Below are 16,185 nucleotides of genomic sequence, written 5' to 3' on the forward strand. Positions count from 1 at the left end.
AGTACTGTGAAACTTTCTCAGTCAATATTCACGACTCCGTCAGAAAGCCAGGCCAGTTGTTACACTCTGGCAGCCAGGCCAGAGTGAGACATTTGTGACTGACAACTTGACGGATGTGGTTCAATAACAAAGAGAGAAAAGTTTCTAGATAAGATACGAGTTCTTCTGTGCTCCGAGTAACCTTTCCTCACTCCCTGACTGATCTCACACCACACTTCCCTCACGCCAAACATTTCCACTTGTCCAAGCAACATTCATGACGATTCTCCACAGGACAATTAACAAGCAAAGCCTGATGAATCACAGAGTGCACAGTTGGGACGATAATGGAATCCAGAGTGTTTCCTTGTCCATGATGAAATGTATCACTAAACATCAACATCAACAGAGGTGTTGCTATCGTTGGACAAATCCATTTAAAATTCCCTTGTTTCATCCCAAATAAACAATTACTACAGTGACTCGCAGGAATACAGATCACAGTACGTTCCAGCATGGAAAAACAGTAACTTTTCAGCCTTCATAATCTATCTTTATAAACTAACCAGTTTGCACTCACAAGATTTTTCACACAGTTGATATCTGGACTGTGTTACTTGTAAGTGCAAATGCTGAAAATTACCACAACTGTCTCACTTGCGAAACTAGATCTCTGCAGATGTCTGAACCTTGACCTCAGTTGATACATGACCCCAAGACCTCTGCTTGTTTATTCTATGACTGTCACTGGTGTCTGGCCCCATGCTGACAAGTGCCATGCTGACCATGGGAAGACATCAACACATTCCTTACAGGAAGAAAGAAGCTTCCTGCAGAGAAAATGAAACTCAACAAATTACAGACTCCCAGTTAGCTATAACCTTGAGGTAGTGCAGACGTTGGGTGCTTTTAGCAATATTTCTTTGATCCAACCTTTTTAATGTTTAATATTGCTAAGGCCTATCCTCCAGTATGTTTATCATGCATAATTTAGCATATTTTCCTCTTTGCTGTAAAATGTTATTTTTTAACTGCCTGACAAAAAAATCTGAATTGTTGCAATGAAACATCTTGCACCCTTTCTGTTTCTTTTGATTTCTTTGTAAGTCCTTGCACTGACAAGCCAGCTGGTTCCAGTAAGGGCAAACTCTTCCCATTTGGCTGGTTTCTCCATGTAATCCCTTTTCGGGAGTGTGTATTTGTCAAAGATACACACAGTTGGGAATGCTACAGATGGCTACAGATTTACTGCCTTCCCGTTTGGCCTTCTGCAGCTTGGATATCTTGTGGCTCTCACAATGTTGGGCCTGATACAGAGCTTCTAAATCATGCTCTGGCAAAGACTCAGTTTCCTCCCTTTTATTCCTCTGCTCTGGCCATCCCACACACTGCATTACCACTAACCACTCACTCAAAGTGTGGTTTAACACCTTACAGACTGGTCCCCATCACTGCCCTCACGCCTTTCTCACACTCTCTCTATCTTGTCTTTCCTTGTTATCTTCTCAGTTTACCTAGCTTTTTATTTGTGGAATAGAATTTACCCTCCATTTTAGGCTGACCTAAGTCTTTATGAGGTAAACTCAAGTAGTGAGTTAAGTAGTGTCAAACTGAAGTACGTTATATGAGAATAGGAAAAAAAACCCCCAGCATGAATCAATGCTTTTGTGAAAGTATAACTGATTTTTGTTTGTATTGGTAGTTTTTTGGCTTATGTTCACCAGCTAGAGGTCATAGTTTACCCACTTTTGTTACCATTATTTACCATTTACATCTTTTTTGTAGGTTTACTTGCTTACTTACATCTGTGATGTATAACAACAACAAGCATTTAAGGGGTGTTAGCTAGATTTAATCAGAATGAATAGAATAGAAAGAAATAGTCAGTGAATCATCTTTGTTGTTGCTAAAAACTTGGCATCAATGGAGGCTGATTTGTTTTTCCTAATTGGGGCCCTCTTTTAACAATTTAGCAAAGAGGTTGTTTTTTATAATGCTTGGCTGTGTGACATCCTGATAAGTGGTGTGGACAGCAACTGCACTGTTTAAATTTAAATTTGAATAATTTAACCAATTAGCTATCCTCATATGACTTGGCACAGCAAGATATCACAATTCTCTTACAAGACCAGCACTGTACCGTTGAATGTAAAATATGTATTTCTTGCTTTCTGGCTTTTCCTGGTGGCATGAATTTAATCTCAGGCTCATGCTCTAATTGTAGCATTTCTTTCTATCTCCCTTCGTATATTTTAAATTGTTAACTATCTGAAAAAAAAAAATAAAATACTTCTGGGATGGGGGAGGGGGTGGACTTACAAAAAGCGGAGGGAAAGCCCACACAGAGAAGCATAGATCAAACATGCAGACAGATCAAGAGGAAGCCAGTGTGTGACAGTTTCACAGCTTGGCTCAGGGCTAACTCACACTGGTCCTGTTTTGATTCAGAGACCCTTAATGACATGTGAGAGGCTCCTTCCTGTCCCCTCCCAAGGAAACACATGATCAGGCCCCCATATTTAATTCATGACAAGTCACATCTGCCCGGGGTTGGAGAGGGCTCAGCACAAAACTCCAGTGAGGGAGAAAAGAACAAATGGACAGATAGACAGACACTCATACAGTACACCCAGGCACACACACACTCAGAAGCATTTCTTTTCCCCCTTTAAGTCCCACGTTCAATCATATTTTATTCAGAAGTCTACGGCAATTACTGTCTCTTTCCCACAGGCAGGGTGAATGTGTAATTTCCTCCATCTTCTTGGAAGCTGACAGTTTGTGACAATCGTAGGACAGCCACTGCTGTTTTGGCAACCAAGGTCCTGCCATTGAAGCAGTGTCTGGGCTCCTTCTGCCAGTCAAGCTTGTCTTGACACACAATTCTGCCACTCTTTTTCGCTCCCCTCCTGTCTCTCCTAGCACATATCTCTCTTCCCTGCGTTCCACCTCCCTCTATCAAACAGCACACCTTTTTTCTCCAGATGTCTCTTCTCACTCACTCCATCTCACAACACTTTAAAGATCTTAAAGTGTATCAAATTGCTGTCACTCACCCTTTTCCCAATCTATAGAAAAACGTATTGAGATTCCCTGCTCTATCTCGGGGCTCAGAAGGAAAGAAGCCCGTCCAAGATACACAGATCTCAGCTTTGTGTTCCAGGGCCAAAAATCCACAGATGGCCTCAAGACGTGCAAGTTAAACAGGTCCTGGTACAGCGGGGGGACAACCATATGAGACGACAGACAAGGACAGAATCTACAGTCTAGAGAGCTAAGAGTTAGTGTTTTGTCAGGTTAGTAAACCAGGTAGAGCTATAAGGAGTATAGGACAAAATCTGCAAGGATTACGTAACTATTTGCAAACAAAACTTTTGGAGTAAACCTGTTACATTGTGGTACAACACCTTTGTTAGTCAAGAACGCGTTACGTCAATGGTCATTGATTGTCAAGCAGTCAGATGCAGTAGTGTGTATGGGGAGAGCATGCAAGATGGAATCAGATCAGAAGGATGGGTACTTACCAACGGGGCGAGCTGGAGACACAACAATGGAGGAGTGGATACACAAAACAAACAAATTAAGAAACAGACACACAAACATATAAAACAACAGAAGAGGAACAGAACAAACACAATAAAATAAGACAAAAAGAAATCAAAGTCAGAATGAATGACATGTTGTGTTGGGGGCCAACACATTTCTGGCACAGGGTAAGCATGACAGAGCGGATCCATTAGAAGGCTTTTGTCCACCGCTGAGCAGTTTTATTGATAAGCTCAGAGCCCTGATGGACACAGACAGCCTGGTATTAGCGCCCCCAGGTGGTCAAATGTCTTCCAAATCAATGAGATTTCTGTGGGGCGGCAGCATCCAGTGCTCAGAGGCAAATACACTATTGGATCTTCTCTGTCTGCATTAATGAAATCTACAACTCTATGGGTGGCGTGTGTTTGTAATAGCAAGGCGGGGTGTGTGTTTATCTAGTGCTGATGGATAGAGCAGGATAAAGAGAGCGAAGGAGGGAGAGAGAGAGAGAGAGAGAGAGAGAGAGTGAAACAGAGTTGAAAGACTAAAGGAAGATAGTATGAGGGGTACATTCAGGGGCCGCAGCTATTGAAACCCAACACCATATCCAGAAGAGTTAGTGCAGCTAGTGACTGACTCCCCTGTACATGTGGCACGACTCTTCCACTACAGTCAGCAACGTGTCTCCTCTCCTTTCAGCAAAACACGGAGACACCGCTCTCAGAACCCAGAGTTCATATAAACCCAACATCCAGACGGGGTAAAAATTCAACCCAAAACCTCGTTTTATCTCCCTCCGGCCCCCTGTGTGGCCTTAAAGCGCTCCACAGAGACCTTAAATACTCAGGTTTAATGGGAAGACGAGTGGTGAAAGAGGGAAGATTATGGTTAGAATGTTTTTATTAACCTTGCAAACCTCGGGTGCGGGGCTGGCGGTGTGCACCAGTAAACTGTGAAATGGCTTTGCTGACTGGGTGGTTACAGCGCGGAGGATAGCGTGGCTAGCAGACCACCGTGGGGTGCGGGGAGCGTGGTGGGGTGTGTCGACGCTGCACTAGGAAGTGTAAATAATTAAACAGATTCATAGACTGTCCACATCTCTCTTGGCTGCGCAAGTCAGCATTCTGGACTTCCATTTGTGTAGAGGAGACCCTGTGGACTAAACAGCCAATCTAAACCTCACACTGGTGTAAAGGGACAATAACCTCAATGGCCCGTGACTTCTCTAAGTGTGGTTGTGTGCTAGCTAATGTAACAGAACAACAGAGGACAAAGGGATGGCAAATGGGTTTCGTACCTCTGACGGTGAGTGTGGCGGAGGCCTCCAGCTTGCCCACGCGGTTTTCAGCCACGCAGGTGAACGTGCCCTCGTCGCTAGTCGAAGCCTTCTTCACTCTCAGCACATAGTCGTCCTTGTCGTACTTGATCTCGTACCTGTCAACAAGGATGTAATATCATGAGATTCAAGCTGCCTGTTCAGCATTAACAGCAGATACTGGAAATCCAGATAAAAATTTGATCCCCCGACAAATAATAAATCAGCTTCAGTATTTCACCCATGCCTGCTGAGGTATCTGGCAGTAGCCATGAAAAGTGTATTTCTTCTTGGAGAGGTAAACAGTACTCAAAAACACAACTGTTCACTCTGACAAATGGAGATTGCAAGGAGGAGGATCAATTATTCAACAATGATACGTAGTACAGAGAGAGGTGTGCTTTCAGCTGGAACCCCCCAAACTCTTTCAATATTCACAAGATGTTCCTGTGTGTGTGTGAGCTTGCCTGTGCCTGTGTCTGTGTGTACTACTTGTGTTGGAAAGCACAATTGCGTTGTATCTTCACAGCGCTACAAACTTCCTATTGTCAGGAACTTTAACTGAGTCGATAAAGCAGTCATACTATTTAAAAGCAAAGTTTGCCCTGATTTTTTTTTCCCATCGCAGTAGTCAAATGTCTGTGAAATCTGTGTGTGTGTGTGTGTGCCTGAACGTGTAAAGAATAGTATGGCAGTTGACAGGGGGATGATGCTGGTTTGGTTTGTTGTTCTAGTCTGTAATTGGAGGGGTTGCTGGCATGGCAGTGTGTAAGTGGTGTGTTGGTGGGAGTGGTGGTGTGGGTCTGGGATGTGTGACTGCGGCCTGACAGCCCGACAACCGTCTGCTGTCTCCAGCCTGTCACTCACAAACACTGAGGACAGACTCGGTGTGTCCGAGACAGAGATGAACAGATAGAGAGTCACTCCATTACAGCTTGACACAACAACGGCTTTCTTATATCAACACATCAAGGAACTGAACTGAAGGTTTGTGCATAATGTAAAATAGGTTAACTGTCTACACTGGATAATGAATATGGCTACAAACTATGGATTGTGCCAATGTTTTCTGAGGTGACTATACAATAACAGTATGCTATGGTCCATTTCCCTTGCACTGGGAAGGACCCCACTGCTGCTGCATCAGGTGTACTGATGGCTGCTTGCCACTGGCAGCTGCAAAACTAATCTGTCCTGTCTATCCATGTCTCACTTTTTTCCCCTCCTGTTATGACATTTCCTGAGCAAGCGTTCAAAGGCAGCTTTATTGGAGCGCATTCCTCAACTCTGACTGCCAGTTCCACCTCTCCACACAGGTACTTAAAGAGCCATAATGATTATTTCACTGAGTCATGACTAAATGCTTTGTTCTAGAGAGAGGGGATGTACAGTTCAGGTAATGTCGTGTATAAAGCGTTTATTGTTTGAGCAGGGTGAGTGGCATCTAAAGGGATGACACAGCACCTTCTCAGACAAGCCTGCTGTCTGATGAAAAACAAACAAGCTAATGGAGAGAGCATCCTCTCGGACTTTGCCCTCCGGCAAGGATGGGAGGCACAACATGAACTCCTGACTCGGGAGAGGAGGTAGAGGCAGAGTGACAGGAACATGTTAGGGTTTAGAGAAAACAACAGAGCGCTACAGATACCCATTCTCATCGCTGGCAGGAATGAGAGAGAGTCATTCTGCTCTGACAGGTTCCCACAGACTGGCATCTGCATGACCGTGCCCTCGCAGCGTGCAGGACACACACGTAATGCACATACGAGGACAACATGTGCATTGTTCTTGGTCCTGTCTCCATCAATCTCTCAAAACAGAACCTCGGGCTGGTGCATGACTTATTAGAGGGAAACATGAGCCCAATCAATCTGTAATCAACTTCCTATTTGGAATCAGCTTAGATGACAAGATGAGTGGAAATACTCATGGATAAGAGGTAGTTGTGGCCACACACGCATATAAATACACACAGCGAGGGAACAGTAGCTCTTTATTGTAACTGGCTTGGGGTTGGGCTCTGTTCTCCATTAGAGGAGGAATGTAATTACACATGTAATATGGAAGGGCTGTGGAAGGGATAGGAGAGCCAAGTTCACCCTGCTGGCCTCTCCCTCCATTTCAACCAGAAAACACAGACACACACACACACACACACACACACACATACAATAAAGTATACAATCATACAGCGCATATCCACACATGTGCAGAGTCATTCACTCATGCAGGGAGATGTGGAGTGATGGGAATGTAAGCAAATGCCAAGACAAAGCAGCATTTTTCTGGTTTGTTAACTTGATGTGTTTGCTACTCGCGGCAGGCCGTATAGAGATGAAAACGTTATTGAACACACTTTAAGAGCATTACATCTCCTTGAGATCGTCTTAGAGGCACGGACTTCAAACTGTCTGCCATATAAGAACACACTCACCCGTGTTCCACCTAGAGACTCGTGCCAACTCACTCATGTTAAGAGCATCTTATCTCTTGGTTGTGTGAATGCCTGTGTGTGTACAGTTCTCCACAAAATGACTCAACCTGAGAGAATCTTATCTGCCTCACCCTCTCTGTGTGTACATGTGAATGTCGGGGTGGGTGAGAGGTTGGGTGGCTGTGTGGCAACTGTGAGCAAATGAGTCAGACTCAATATACAGGACTGATTCCAGCTTGCTCTCTGGCCTGACTGCTCTGACACAAAGCCCCCCTCTCTGCTTCGTTTCAGTCTGACGGTCTGATCCAGTTTCACACCATCTGACTGCCACTTCACCTCATCCCGATCAAAGGAGCTCTACCTGTCCAGGCCTCGTCAACCATGAGAAGGAATCAATTAACCGTTATCGCCTCTCATCTTCCTCCGAAAGGCCCGCAGCCAGAGCTCCACTCCCTCCTCGCACCTCTCAGTTCCTAGGAGGGACAGGGCCTTCCCCAGAGTCTGAATTACATTTATCATGTTGTCCCGCACTGATCAAAGATCAGTTTGGCATGATTTCAACCCCTATGATTAGGTTGGGGGTTTGTGGAGGGTAGGCTGATGCTAAATCTGCCCCTGACTTGACAGAGTTACTTCTACCCAGGGCCAGAGCGCCATGGTAACGGTGGCAGCAGTGGAGTCTTTACTTAGTCGGAGCGGTTTGGAGCAGACGCCGAGGCTCTACTGGGAGATGTTGCAGATACAGCAGGAAAAAAGGAACAGCAAAGTACAGCTCACTGACAGATGCCTGGAAGCCTCTCTTACTCTCTCTCGCTCTGTGCGAGTGTGTGTGTGTGTGTATGTGTATGTGAGGAACAAAGGACGCGCAAACACCAAACGCACTGACACACTCACAAGCATCGTGTACGTGCAGAGATATTCAATCGCTTTCTCAACATAGCAAAGAAGGGAGAGGAGGATTCCTCCATCACTCCATGAAGATAAATGAAAAACATTGATACATAATGAATGATCTACTGTACATCTGTCTTTAATTGTTGCTATGCAGTATTTCCCATATTTTCTATTATATATTTTATTTTCTGAGGCTGACTTTGTTGTTGACACTCTCAGTGTCAATACGCACTGAAAGATAAAAGACCCACCCTACCCGCCATCGCACTCCCCACCCCCCCTTACACATGCGCACTCATGAATACCAGATGTATCCACTTATATATCAGTGGAAGTAATGGAGACAGGAACCATAGCCTGCCGTCTTTTCATTCTGCTGAGTTGCAGAGGTGAGAAATTACTGAAACTGGATGGTCAGCATAACACAGGCGCTCCTGTCACACTAGCTTTAACAGCTCTCTCAAACAGAATGACCCACACACCTCTATCATACACACACACACCCGCAGACACACTCAAACACACTCACACACACACACAAACCATGAAAGACTGATTGCGTCAGACAGAAAGGCTTTTCTGCTGGATGGTGGCTGGTGCTGGGGCTGTGTTGCAGGGGTCAAGGGGGACAGAGGGCCTGCATACAGATGGACTGCTGGAGCACAGGGGCTCTGATAAGGCAGAGAAGAGGGCACGAGGGGCCAGAGCAAAGAAAGAGGGAGAGGGAGACCAAAGGACAGAAAGATTTGGGCCACACACAGAGCTGGTTGGCAGTGGGAGATAACACACACTGGCCAAGTCTTTTCACTGGGATTTACAGACTATGGCTGAATCTCTTCCTTCTGGAGACCCGGGGCTCTCTAGTACTCCCCTCCTGGCTCTCTGATGTGGGAGAGGCAATTCTGCGCTTTCCCCGTAATTCTGCAGAGATGCTCCACAGACTGTTATGCAGACACTGTTTCCTTCACTACACTAAAAAAATGTCTTAACTTATAGTCAATTAATACAGCTATTTATACAGCTATTCTACATCTCTGTTAACCCTTACTAAATATGCGTTTAATTTGCTATTTTGATTTATTACATCGCAAAACCAAAGCCTGTAAATTCCAACAACTAAATTAGCTGCATGACCTGAATTAGATGAGCTGGTTTGATAGACATTTTTTACAGTCCCAGTAACACCCACATTGAGGCAAAAGTGCACCACCGTTGTCTTTGTCCTCTAATTGAAACCACTCCTTTTCTGTCTCTATCTCCTGTTCTACTCCACAGAGGCTGATGCCAGTGCCATCCTGGCACGGTTTATGTCTATGTGCCATGTGTGTGTGTGTGTGTGTGTTTGCCTGGGAGGCTGCTAGGGCCACCGAGCACATTAAAGACCTGTTTACTCAGCTGAGGCTCCATTACCCTTCTTCCTAGTATGAAAGTTACACACAGACACACACACATGGATAGACACAATCACACACAAAGCAGGGGGAATGGGGGGCAGCAAAGACAAGTAGAAACAATTTGATGGTAAGGAAAGGGGGGGGGGGGTTGTGGTACAATAGCTGTTTTAATTTTTTTTTATTTTTTTTTTGCAGAGTACTCGCTAGTTATCAAACTGGAAAGTACTCTTATGTGGGATTTTGTCCAATTCCTCTGTCAGTCAGAGAGAAACTCTGTTTGATGTTTATTAACTGGCGATAAGCAGAGGAAAAAGTAGGAACAGATCCTCACTTAACAATATTAGGAGTCTTGACTTCGGCACGCAACAAAGACAGCGGAAAATGTCAGAATTAGAATATCGCAGTCTTCATGCATGCTGTCTGCTTCAAAGAAAAATTGGGGAAATAAAGATAGCGCAGGAAACAAAAGCTCTCGCGTTGTAATTATAAACACTGTGATATTTATCATTTAATAATTTGGCTGTTTCTGTTTCCCCTGTGTTCATTTCTTTTTTCACAACCAAATAAGATTGTACTTCAAAGGGATGGTACAGCGAGCAAGGACGCAGGCACATGAGAGTCATCCTCCTCTATTATAATCACAAGTCTGTTAATTAGCATACAAAAAAAATGAACTCATTTCCAGAGCCAGCTCCCTATATCAAAGACTTGAGTGAACTACTTTTATGTGTATGGTTTGGCACAGCGCTCAAGCCCCACTGCCCAGTGAACCAAATCCTTATCAGATACAAACAACGCGCCCACGCTCGGCTCTGCGGCTAGCCTTGAGAGATGTCAGGTCCGCTGTGTGTATGTTTTATGAGGTGATCCAAGCAGTGTGTGACTGGGCTGCTGGCTGGGGACAGAGCGCTGGTCTCTTTGAAGTCCAGTCCTGACAATGACACCGCTGTTGACTGCTACTCCAGTGAGTCACAGTGAAGCAACAGCAGCAAAAAGCCAACACACAGGACCCGACACGAACGCTATCACTATATCATCAGAGTCAGTAGTTTCTTACAGGAAGAGATAGACTCGCTGGCAGCGTGCTAGCCTGCCTCTATAAATTGCAGACTTTTATTGCTTTTTCTTTTTCTTCTACATCAGTCTTTGTTTGTGCAAGTGTGCGTACTTGCTTGCGTGTGTCATGTCAGTTAGGGTATGTAGACTGAATGGGGTTAATGTGTATGGGAGGGAGTCATTATCTTGAAGGTTTTTCTGAGGTGTCTGTGCCAAAAACTCACCTGAACAGCTGCACCTGTACAGACAGACACTTCGGGGTCACGTCAGCTGCTACACTCTGTCTCTTTGTATCTCTTGTCATTCTCTCCTCTGCTGTCTCTACCTGTCTGCCTCGCAATCTGCCTGTTTTTTCCGTCTTTCTCAACGTCTGCCTTTCAGCCTTTCTGAATCTATCCATGCCCACTTGCCAGTCCGTCAGTTTTAATTGTCTGGCACCATATCTGTTTGTCTTTTTGCAAACCCCTTCCCTGAATTCTATCAGATACCTCTGTTGTGTCTGTCTGAGCTGTCTACCGTGGCACCCGAGGGTGGAGCAGGGTCAGTGAGAATGTGTAATGTGTGTTGTGAACAGCCTAATAGGGCTATTTAATGCCCCCTGGCAGACAGGCAAGGTGAGAGCTGGCAGCGTGAGTTATCATCAGCTTGAACCAGACACTCAGACTGACAACGATTCCTCCACAGCTCCTCTGCATTGAGTACAGCCTGCCACATCAGTATCACACACACATCTGCACATAGGCATGCCTGCAAACGTGCACAAACACATAAACACACACACACACACACACACACACACACACACTTAACCACTCTATTTCTTGCATATAGCATAGTAGTCTTAAAAGGAAAACTCCCAAGAAAAAATGAGGAGGGTAAAGGGGTCAAAAAGGATCATCAGGTATTCTTGAGAATACTTTAGTAGCGGTACATACCTCCCACGAGGGACATCGACGTCATCTTTCCTCCAGCGTACGTTGGGCTGGGGGTCTCCCTGCACCTGGCAGCGGAACTCCACCGTCTCCTCCTCCAGGACCACCTGGTTGATGGGCCTTCGTAGGAAGGTGGGCCGCTCTGCAGGACAGGCATGGAGGGTAGATGTATGTAATTCAGAGTTTTATGTAAATGCATGAATATATGAATATACATGTTTGTATTTCCCACATCGCCCTCTTCGCACTTAATGATTCCCCCTCTCTACTCACTCTACTTGCTCTCTAAAATGTATTTATTTTCTTAGCATTTGTTCTTATGATCATTCTATGGCCACATGAATATTGTAAGGGCACTAAGGACCTGGCATTTGCACTCCTTATTTTTGGTTGCTTGTCATTTTTGGTGATATAGGAATTGAAGCTAATTCTACTGTTCTACTCATTGTCTCTGGATATCACCGTCAGCTAAATGCCTAAAATGTCAAATGATGTAAATGTATTCCTCGTCCTGTGTAGCTCAACGGGTAGCGTGTGGCAATAACACCGCCAGCAGTAGGGGTTCAGTTCCCACTGGGACCACACATGCTAAAAATGTATATTTTAATTTTAATATACATTAAAAAATGCTGTACAGTGCTGTAAGGTGGCTTTGGATAAAGGCACATCATAATATGTTATGCATGTTACTTTACTTGTACTTACACTCTAATAGCCATGTGGTGGTTAGGCATTTTCTTTAGCACCAATGAATAAAGGCATTTTCTTAGAGCTTACCAAACACTGTGACTTGTGCTGTCTCACTGTCCCTCTCTCCCACCATGTTGGTGCCCACACAGATGTACATGCCAGCATCACTCTTCCTTGTGTTGGAGATCATCAGCTTCCCTCCTCGAATCTGAGGGGAAAAACATTGTCCATTAAATACACAGATGTCCTAAACCTTCACAGTGATTCATCCTGATCAACAGACACTGACACTCACAGTGATCCTGTCATCCTTGTCGTCGATGCGCACTTTGTCCTTCTTCCAGTAAATGGTGGGTTCAGGATGGCCTCTGGGAGGAACACACTCGAGGATGGCTGGCTCTCCTGCTGCCACCACCACGTCTGTAGGGTTTTGTCTGAAGTCATCCCGCAGCACTGAGGGAGAGAAGGAGGGACAGGTTCAGGGGGGGTATATATACAAACCTTGCATTGTACTGCAAAATATACATGTTTGAAAGTCTGAACCACCATTTCAAAATTTCTTCTAATGGATTAACTGTATAGTGTAAATGTATGCGGTATTTGTCCCGGCTATTTAAATGGGATGTGTGTCATCTGACTAGGCTAGCACAAGTGGAAGCTAATTGGAGCTAATGGAGGTCCCTCTGGAGGTAGCAGAACAAACAGAGACAGAATGCCCTGAAGCTTGGTGTCATTCACATGTGAGAGCTCACAGGGGTGCAACATTGCTTAGCTCTGCTGGTATGCACACACACACACAAACACACACACACACACACAAAACCAGTGGGTGGTCTGCTAAACAACTGTGGCCTTGTATCTAATCACCCTCAGGTAGGCCTTTCATCACAAAGATAGCCTCTCACCCTGCATAGTGTTCAGTGAAACACACAACGCCAGCTCATTATCAAACAGGGAGAGCTGCTGTCACACACAAAAACACACACGCAAACATGCAAATGCAAACATGAAGGCATACGCACGCACCCACACCCACACCCACACATACACACACACACACATACACATACACACTGTCGGAAACTGAACCTTCAGTAGATTCAGCATTAAGAGCCTGATGCAAGCAGCATAAAGCCTTCAAATCAATGAGCACACATGGAGAGAGATCTGGTCCAGACAAAAAAAAAAAATACACCTCATGTGGGGTTTAAAACCTACAAACTGGGGGTCACTCTGGCTCATTGGCTCATGCAGTGTGCACTCAAACAGATCTTTCTCCATTTGATCTACAATAAAACAAATCCATGGAATGCCACTTTAGGAATTTCAGTTTCAGCAGTGTGTCCATCCGCACAGCGGCAAAGGACACGTGATTCCTCTGATGGATGAAAGCAGAGTGTGAGCTTGTTGGAGGATGTTTGAAGATGTTTGAAGATGTTTGAGGAGGGCTAAATTAAGGGCAGCACCACAGGTCCTTATGTAAATTCCACGTGGCACTGGGGAGAATGGGAGAGGGGGCCTGGATTATAGAGGGGATAACAGGTCCCTGCGCTCCAGGCTGCTCTCATCTCCTCTCTCGCTCCTTTCGCCCTCTCTACAGAAAGCCACACAGCCATTGTCCGCTTATTTATTTATTTAGACCAAGGGGATGGTGGGGGGTGGGGTGGAGGAAGAGAGGAAGCTTTCAACCCAATTATCCTGGGGATGCAAGGGGGTACAGAGTGGGACTTTTGTGTGACACGAATTCAAATGAAACCTTTACACAGGGGAAACGAGAGAGAATACAAAAGAGAGCTAGAGGAGAGTGGCAAAGACAGAGAGAGAGAGAGAGAGACAGAAGAGAGAGAGAGAGAGAGAGAGAGAGAGAGAGAGAGAGAGAGAGAGAGAGAGAGAGAGAGAGAGAGAGAGAGAAGCAGGGCTGCCCTCTAATCTAAAGAGCTAAGGTAATTAGCCAGCTCCAGAGTGGTGGACCCCTGGTCAGGATGGGCATAACAGCCACCACCACTGGGCTCTCTGTATTTGCATTACAAACAGATCTCCTGCTGTCTAAAATCATAGCCTGGTTTGGACCATACACAGCCTGTTGTTTTCATGACTGCGCTGGATTTAATTGCTCCTTTCCATTCATTGGTGATAGCACCCATGGGATTTTGTCAGAACCAATTTCCTTTGAAACAGAACGATGACAACAGAAACACACATATTAAGGTGCGCCATTTTGATGCTTTTGTCATGCTGTCTAATCACATTGTAATACGGCACAGTAAGTCACAGTAAACGCATCCTAACCCCTTAAACCTGAACAAATACAAAGAGTAGCCACACGCTCTGGCGAATAAAAACACACACACACACACTTGTTGAGGACAGGATAAACACTGGGTTACAAACAGCTACAAGCAAACAAACATATGACACATTACTGGCGAAGGGATTATGCCCTGTGTGTTGGTTCAGGGCTTGCTAATACCAAGACAACACTTTCAACAGATACATTTACTAAGTAGATGAGGGGAGGGGCCAATCCAAACACACTTTAGGACATTATCTAATCCTAACTGCTGGGCCATTGTCATCAAGGTCATCGACCTAGGATTTATGTCTTTATCAACTCAATTGACCATTTGCCTCGCTTCATTTCAGTATAAACATGTATTTATCCCATGGTTACCTCAAAACACAGGTACATCCATGGGCAGAACTTTGTTGAAGGCCGTAAGACGTGTAAATACTTTTTGCATTTGAATCACTACATTGCCGTATTCTCTGTTAATCTATGTGAGGTGCATCTGGTATGTGTGTATAATTGAGTGAGTCTGTGTATTCACTGTCAGAAACTGAACTCTGGCTCTAACTCCGAGGCCCTGTAGGCATTCAAGCCCATATCAGCAGACAGACGTAAGGTAATTGCATTTCTATCCCCCTGAAACACTCAGCTCTTCTTCCACTGAAAACATCTCACCTCCCATGGAGTTCCAGCAGGCCCCAAACTCTGCCGTCTTGCTTACTGCTTATTAATATTTATATATTTTTACATTCACACCGCTCTGTCGGCAAGCGCTACATCTGTCAGTCCGGCTGCAGGCTAAAAAGAACCCATATCTGAAAAATATTAATCTGCCTTTGCCTTTCCCATATTTTATTTATTTATTTCTCAACTATCAGAGGAGCAAGCTGATTTGAATGAAGGAGCATCAGGCAGGGGACAAAGCATGGCACATTTGCAGCTCCCTCAGTTGGCAGTGTGCCAACATCTCAAACTTAAAGGGGAAGGAGTTGGGTTGCAACTTGCCCTGCGAAACAGCCAAGGGCTTGAGAGTGGAAGCCCTTGCCAAAATGAAAACACAGAGTAGACACACACACAGTCTACTTTGTAAACCAGATTGTCCTACACTGGCAGGGGGAGGCGTGTGCCAGCAGTCATTAGGGAGACGTACCTCTGTGTGTGTCCTCACCTGAGATAGACTCAGTGCCCTGAAAATCAGCCCATGACACAGTTACATGACAGCACAACACAGCACAGAGGTGAGCCGTGGCAGGGGCAAGGACAGGGTGAGGAGAGATATTTTGTACAGTGCGCCCTCTTCTCCCACCCAGGATATTACTCACTGGAGGGTGACACTGCTTGTCGGTAAGATTAGTGGGGAGCCTTGACTGAGGCGTCCAGCCTGCGTGCTGAGATAAGTGCTGACAAACACATTCACCTACAGGAATGTACCTACCTTTGGTTCACTAAGGTTGCGCTTGCTGTCACAATACTGCAGACTGATGTCTAAAACCTTTTTTTTTTTTCTCCTCTGCTTTATGACATTCACAACAATTTGATAGACACATACTCCACGCACACACACACACCTACACACAAACCCGATAAACTGTGAGGCATTCTTAAAAGCTGCGGGGCATGGTATCTTTTTGTAATACTGAAAATGTGAATGATTGTGTGTGTTTATGTGTTTGTTA

At 45.0% G+C, this 16,185-nt stretch overlaps 1 protein-coding gene across 1 annotated transcript in view; it reads right to left on the reverse strand.

Moving 5' to 3' along the window:
- Positions 1–16,185, reverse strand: part of robo2 (roundabout, axon guidance receptor, homolog 2 (Drosophila)) — a 164,206-nt gene that overhangs the window by 46,954 nt on the left and 101,067 nt on the right. Inside the window, 5 exon segments of the mRNA XM_071524663.1 lie at positions 3,504–3,515; positions 4,805–4,928; positions 11,532–11,674; positions 12,310–12,430; positions 12,518–12,675. Coding sequence (XP_071380764.1) covers positions 3,504–3,515; positions 4,805–4,928; positions 11,532–11,674; positions 12,310–12,430; positions 12,518–12,675 — 558 coding nt within the window.

The sequence above is a fragment of the Centroberyx affinis genome, unplaced genomic scaffold (genome assembly GCF_046629955.1).
Source record: "Centroberyx affinis isolate AG114_WGS23_722 - 3 ecotype Tasmania unplaced genomic scaffold, CSIRO-AGI_Caff_v1 ptg001219l_1, whole genome shotgun sequence".
NCBI lineage: Eukaryota > Metazoa > Chordata > Actinopteri > Beryciformes > Berycidae > Centroberyx > Centroberyx affinis.